This window comes from Dunckerocampus dactyliophorus, chromosome 12 (genome assembly GCF_027744805.1).
Source record: "Dunckerocampus dactyliophorus isolate RoL2022-P2 chromosome 12, RoL_Ddac_1.1, whole genome shotgun sequence".
NCBI classification, from domain to species: Eukaryota; Metazoa; Chordata; class Actinopteri; order Syngnathiformes; family Syngnathidae; genus Dunckerocampus; species Dunckerocampus dactyliophorus.
This window is the reverse complement of record NC_072830.1, coordinates 25,989,799-25,996,337: the sequence shown is the minus strand read 5'-3', so window position 1 is coordinate 25,996,337 and position 6,539 is coordinate 25,989,799. Positions and strand designations below refer to the sequence as shown.

General features: G+C 38.6%; 1 protein-coding gene across 3 annotated transcripts in view; it reads right to left on the bottom strand.

The window, feature by feature from the left end:
* Nucleotides 1–2,794: 2,794 nt before the first annotated feature.
* Nucleotides 2,795–6,539, bottom strand: part of LOC129191563 (cGMP-dependent 3',5'-cyclic phosphodiesterase) — a 166,773-nt gene continuing 163,028 nt past the window's right edge. For all 3 annotated transcript variants that reach the window (XM_054795020.1, XM_054795021.1, XM_054795019.1), the window contains exon 31: nucleotides 2,795–3,926. In XM_054795020.1, the coding sequence (XP_054650995.1) occupies nucleotides 3,692–3,926 (235 nt within the window). In that variant the 3' untranslated portion in view covers nucleotides 2,795–3,691. The remainder of the gene's footprint in view (nucleotides 3,927–6,539) is intronic.

Genomic DNA, 6,539 nt, shown 5'->3' with positions numbered 1-6,539 from the left:
TATGGTATGGGTAGGCATATGTTATGCAGAACCAAGATGTATTAATGGCATTTTAAATGCACAGAGATATCATGACAACTTCCTGAGGCTCATTGTTGTGCCATTCATCCAGGACCATCGCCTCATGTTGCAGCATGATAATGCACGGCCCCACGTTGCAAGACTTTGAACACAATTCCTGGAAACTGTTGGGGATGCTCTGGATCGGCTTATACCACGGCATGTTCCAGTTCCTGCCAATATCCAGCAACTTTCCGCAGCCACTGAAGAATGAATCAACTTTTCACAGGCCACAATCAACAACCTAATCAGGCCTATGCAAAGGAGCATAGGCAGATGGTGGTCACGCCACGGACGAGTTTTCTGACCCACCGTCCAGAGTACAGTAAAACTGCACATTTTGGAGTGGGCCTTTTGTTGTGGCCACCATAGGGCACACCTGTGCAATAATAATGCTGTCAAATCAGCATCTTGATATGCCACACCTGTGAGGTGGATGGAGGCAAAGGAGACGTGCTCACTAACACAGATTTGTGAACAATATTTGATAAATAGGCCTTTTGTGTACATAGAAAAAGTTTTAGCTCATTGAGTTCAGCTCATGAAAGATGAGGGCAAAAGCAAAGTGTGTATAATACCTTCATTTTTTTAATATACCATATATGATAATATACTCCATTTAAAGTACTCCGTTTGAAAAGTCCTCCCTACAGTTAAGTGAACAAGATTGTCTTTTTCCTGAGTCAGCAGCTGCACACTAGATTGTTGTTTTAGGCATCCTGAGATGAGTTAATAACACATTTGATGGTGAATCATGATGAGCTTGATGTCAAAACATACAGGAGAAATAGAATTATAGAGCAATTCAGCATTACATATTGTATATCTCCACCGCTGCAACTTGTTCTAACCTCGCAAGATTGACGGTGTAGTGTTTAAATATGCGTTCTGAGGCAGTCATCTTAACACCTTTCATCAGATTTATTCCACAAATGAACCAAACAAAATGTCATCCATTTGCCTTTTTCTCAAATATATCATTATTCATTTCAAGTCAAGATAACCACCACCAGCTCTCAGACTCAACAAAACAAACAAAAAAAAGCATCACTTGTACAGTGTCAGAGTTTGGGATTTTGTTTGTGCTGGAATATCAAATGTATGCATATCCTAAATACAGTTTATTTTGTTCCATCTCTTGAAAAAAACAAATACATTTAGAGTAGGTGAGAAAAAAATCACTTCAAATACATATAATTAAAATACATCCCATTGTAATAATAATGACAGACAATACAGCAATGTTTTCGTCTTCAAGCGTTCATATTTACAGCATTAATGTCAGTAAAGTACTGTAAGTCACAGGTGAGCATTACGATGACATGATCACAGGTTGGAGTCTTGCTGCTTTGCGATGCTTGGGAAAGATTGGCTTCCAACATCTTAGACAAGCTGGCAATGATGTAGCAGAAAATACATCTGACATAAACAGAGCCCTCATCATCACTCAGACGTTAAGAGAATGAAAAGCAAGATTTTGTTTTTCACGCTTGAAGCTCGGCCAGGGAAGTCCAAAATCTTTGCTTGGCACAAATAGTCCTGACAAACGGTAAAAAAAAATACACACTCGGTATTGAAATGTGAACTCTCTGAGGCATTTTGGGATTAAAATGGTCACACTTCACTGACTGTTATCAAAAAATGCCTCCGGGGAGCCCAGACTTCATGAAATAAGTTAACAAGAGGCAAGGGAATTTACATATTCACTCAGGCAGACACTTCATATTGCACATGAAAAAGGCAGGTCAAGGACGACGACGGAGAAAGCGGGAGTGGGAGTGCATTCTAAAAACATCTATATGCCCTTTGAAAACATTTAGTAGAAAAAACTGTAACTAAGGCAGATTGAATCAACTCCGCTGACACGTATTCCAATGGAGGTAACACACACCAATAAGAAAAAATCAAACAAAATAATGCATATACATAAACACCCTGATAATATGCCATATTCTATATTCACTAGCATTACAAGGGTGAAATAACGTACAACAATATCATTTCATATAACCCCAAGACTGTGCACTAGCAAACATTTGGCTCTTAATCTGAATTTCTTTCTTTCTCTGCTACCCACACGCACACACTTTTTGATGCACTCGTTTGGTCATGAACTCTCGCCCATCCAACCACGCACGCACACACACACACACACACACACAGCCTACATACAGTGTTCTCCATGACACATAGCGTAGTCCACATTGTGTAACTACTCAGTGGTTGGCTTTACATAAACTGCAGCATTTCCTATTCAAAACAAGTTGAAAAGTGGCGCATTGTAACATGAAACTCCAAACATTTCAAAATGAGGCACGATCTGAGAGCTGAAAAAAAGAACATTTTTCCAAACTTTACCTTTGGGAATCTTATTTTTTGTTGTTGTTGATGGCTACATTTCGGATTCTTTTTTTTCTGCCACGCTGAGAACAAACGGTTGCCTATATATATATATATATATATATATATATATATATATATATATATATATATATATATATATATATATATATATATATATATATATATATATATATATATATATATATATATATAATAAAATCCCATTAGGGATATATATAATAATCCCCAATGGTGGCTTCATTAGTCAAACAAAACACGACAACTGAGATCTTTACAAAGGTTATTTCACAAATATACATTTTTCCGAGCGTGGTGGTCCTTCAGTCAACACACTGATAGTCGAGCTATGTCTATAACAAATACACAATAATAAACAGACTCTTTATTTCAATAGGTATATATTAAAAGCTCTAAGAAAGGCAGCAAAGATGCACAATAAGGCAGATCCATATGACACACTCCATGGAGCACACTGTACTATGGCTCCTTTACATAACAGATGGGACGGATCTTTTAAAGGGCTTCTCTTGTTCTTTACCTATAGTGGCTCTATGAGGAAACGAGTTATAAAAAGTTGGCAAAGAAACGGTGACGATAGAGTGTAAAGTAAGTCATGTGTGACTTTGAATCCATGTAGTAGATGTAGACGTGATTGTCAAATGTTTTGTCTCGAGGATTGACAAGTCAAAGCCAACGGCCCTTGTGGATCTTCGTGGTAATACATGAATGAAAAATATTGTATAATTTGAATTGCTCAATACAAAAATATTCCTATCACGATGGAAAAGGTTAGGAGTAAAAGTGAAATAAGACATCCCATGCATTCTTAAGCGGATGGCAGCTGCTTGTGCGTGAACTAAGCGAAGCCATTAAAACCAAAATCATGAAGAAACATGTCACTCAAACAATAGCACTTCGTCAAGTTTACATGTTGAACTATTTTTTTCCCCCAAAAGTTTGTCAATGTGTACAATCTTGATCAGGATGAGTACTGCACGTATGAACTTTTGACGTCTTGTAAAAACAGGTTTCAGTGTCGCTGCGCCACCTCCTGCTCTCCTCCAATGGGGATGTAGCATGTGACCACCAAACCAAACGTCAGATGTTTCAAATTGTTTGAAACATTCTCCTGTCCACCCCGCACGGCTGCCAAACATCTAAGTGGCCGACAGCAGATAGACCTCTCCCTCTTCCGGTGCCAGAAAGGTGTCTTCGGCCTCTTACTGGACGACAGAAAACTTCATGAGCCGCACACGGGCCGCTGGCGTCACAGTCCCTGCCCCGCTTCAGCATCATCAAGGCAGCCGTTAAGGCAGAGGTGATCACTCCCAAAAGCGCCCTGGGACTGCAGTAGCTCATATTCCTGGTCCAGGAAGTCGAGGCTGTTGTTGCTCGGCAACCCCCGGATGGTGAACTTGTGGGACACTTTGGTCCACTGCTCTCGATTAGCCGCCACTCTCTCATAGAGCTCTGTGGCCCCAGGAAATAGTTCAGACAGCAGCCTAATAGAACACAGGGAAATGGGGGGGCACGTGAATCAAAAATGTCACTAAAAGCATTTCCATCATCACATTTTACATTGAGGGGGGAAAAAAATGACGTGGACTTTATTTTCAAACGTGACAATCTGTGTGAGTCAATAGAAGAGCTACAGGGTGGATGGGGGGGTTGGTGGCAGGGCCCACGCTGCCCTCCGGGTCACAGGGGTCAATGTTGCACCCCCAGGGTTTACAAGCAAAGGCTCCAAGTGACAAATTTTACCACATTAACTCTCACACACACACAGACACACACACACACACACACACACACACACACACACACACATGCATGCACGGTCTTTTCTGCATCTTTACCCATTCTGCCGTTTTAATTTAACACTTTTTATTATTATCTTTATTATCATCCTTGTCATCATCATCCTTCTTTGTGTTATTATCACCTGGGCTGTCAAATGATTACAATTTTTAATGAAATGTTTTAAATCAATCATGATTAATCACCATGTCACACTATGTCTGAAATATTTGTACTGTAGTTTATTGAAAGAAAGATAAATGACAGGGCAGGATTATATGTATTTGTATGTATTAACTTAGGATCATCGATACTGGCTTTTTTACCGATAGCCAATATGCCAATATTGTCCAACTCTCAATTTCCAATTTCGATATCAGCCGATACCGCTGTGTGTAACATCACATATCTTTTTCTAGTAAAATTGCTTGTGCCTTGATTTAGTTATTTTGGGAAAGATTTAATTTATTTTAGTTAAAGGGGTATTGTTTAAAATACATGAATTTGCTGATTATTATTTTGATTGATAACCTTCACGTTCTTATTTTCTAATCTAATCTTACTTTATTGCAATAAAACGCTGTCTCGTGATTGACTATGAGCTATAGTTAGTCAAAAATATGCATGTTAAAGCATATTTTTGGGATAATTAAGCATTTTCAAGCATAAAAATAACTAAATGAACTAAAATACAAACATACAGCATTCAGAAGAGTCAAAGATGCTGTGGATTATATGTAGTATTATACGCTGGCCACTAGGTGTCAGTAATGTTACATTATGTTACATTGATGAGACAATAGCCACTGCAGGAAGTGCTACTTGTATACAGAAACCGGAAGTATAAAGGAATAACAAGGAACTCTCCCAATGCTAACATGTGTGAGTCTATATTGTCTTTTCATTATGTTTACTATATTGGGTAATAGGAGTGTAAAGGTGACTAAAAGGGTGCTATTTCATGTGAAGAGGGCTCTGATATTGTTCAAAAACATATTTAGGAAGTCATAAGCTGGATTTCTATACTCTAGCTACAGTAATATTTGATTTATAGGTTCATTCTTCGCGGTCGGGTCTGCACCCAATAAACCGCAGTAAACAAGAGGTGCCACGACTGTAAAGTGGTTATTATTGTGGTTATAGTTGTGTGAAATTGCACCGCATCACATTGAGATATTTTGCATCTCTTGTGAAGTTTAATAAGATAAGCAAAATATTAGTGTCTCAGTGCAGAAGAATAATAATCATATTGTCATATTACTGCAAGCCTTCTCTGACTGTGTTATACACGTTGCAGCCACTGGAGGGCAGCCCAACAAGCTGGGACTTCACGACAACGCAACAGAGCATCAAGTTGATGTGGTGCATGTGTTGGCAGATGGTGGCTTAATAACATATCCAGCACAATGTGAGCTACATAAAAGCTTTCCATCTGCAGGAATGAACCTCCTAAACAATGTGAGTCCAATATATTCTCCTCTTCTGCCAAGCCTCGAGGAAAGCATCTAGATATTTGGGAATAAACGCTCCACCGTGTTCACATTTTCCTGTGGAGGACGGCTGCTGTATGACACTTAATTACTATGATCAATTAGTTATTTGTTTCACTCATCACCAATTCTTTTCTTTCCTCCATCGCTGAATAAACTATACAGTCGTGCCTCTCCACTTCATGGTTGGCACATCGCGCCCTCACTCTATGGCGTTTTGTCAATGAATTAATTCATTAATAAATGATCGCTGTTTTGTGGTTGACTACGACCTATTAGTAGTAAAAAAAAATGCATACATTCTTGGCCAAAATTAAGCTAGGCCAAGCATACAAATCACTAAATGAAGTAAAATACAAATACAGTATAAGGCATTAAAAGACATTGATGAAATGTAGTTTTCTACACTGGTCATCACTAGGTGCCACTAGTAACACAGCACCAGACTTGATCACAGGAACAGGCTTTCGTTGCAGGTGCAGTAATAACATAATAATGATAACCATAATCATAATAACATTGTGGCTCTAATCCAGCTAAAATTCGGAACCCCCGACGTCACTTCCTGTCCACACGTCCGGACATTTATTGCAATACACACAAGCATGAATCTTATTATTATTGGATAATACAAGTGTAAAGGTGACTATAGGGGTGTTAGTTCATGCCTAGAGGGCTCTAATGATATAAAAAAAAGGTCGTAAACAGGTTTTCTATGCTCTAACTACAAAAATATTCCATTTATAAAGAAGAAAGCTGCTCACAGTATCCCTAGTCTTAATGTTAACAGTGGTTAACTTAAACGTAATACACATTTCCTGTATATTT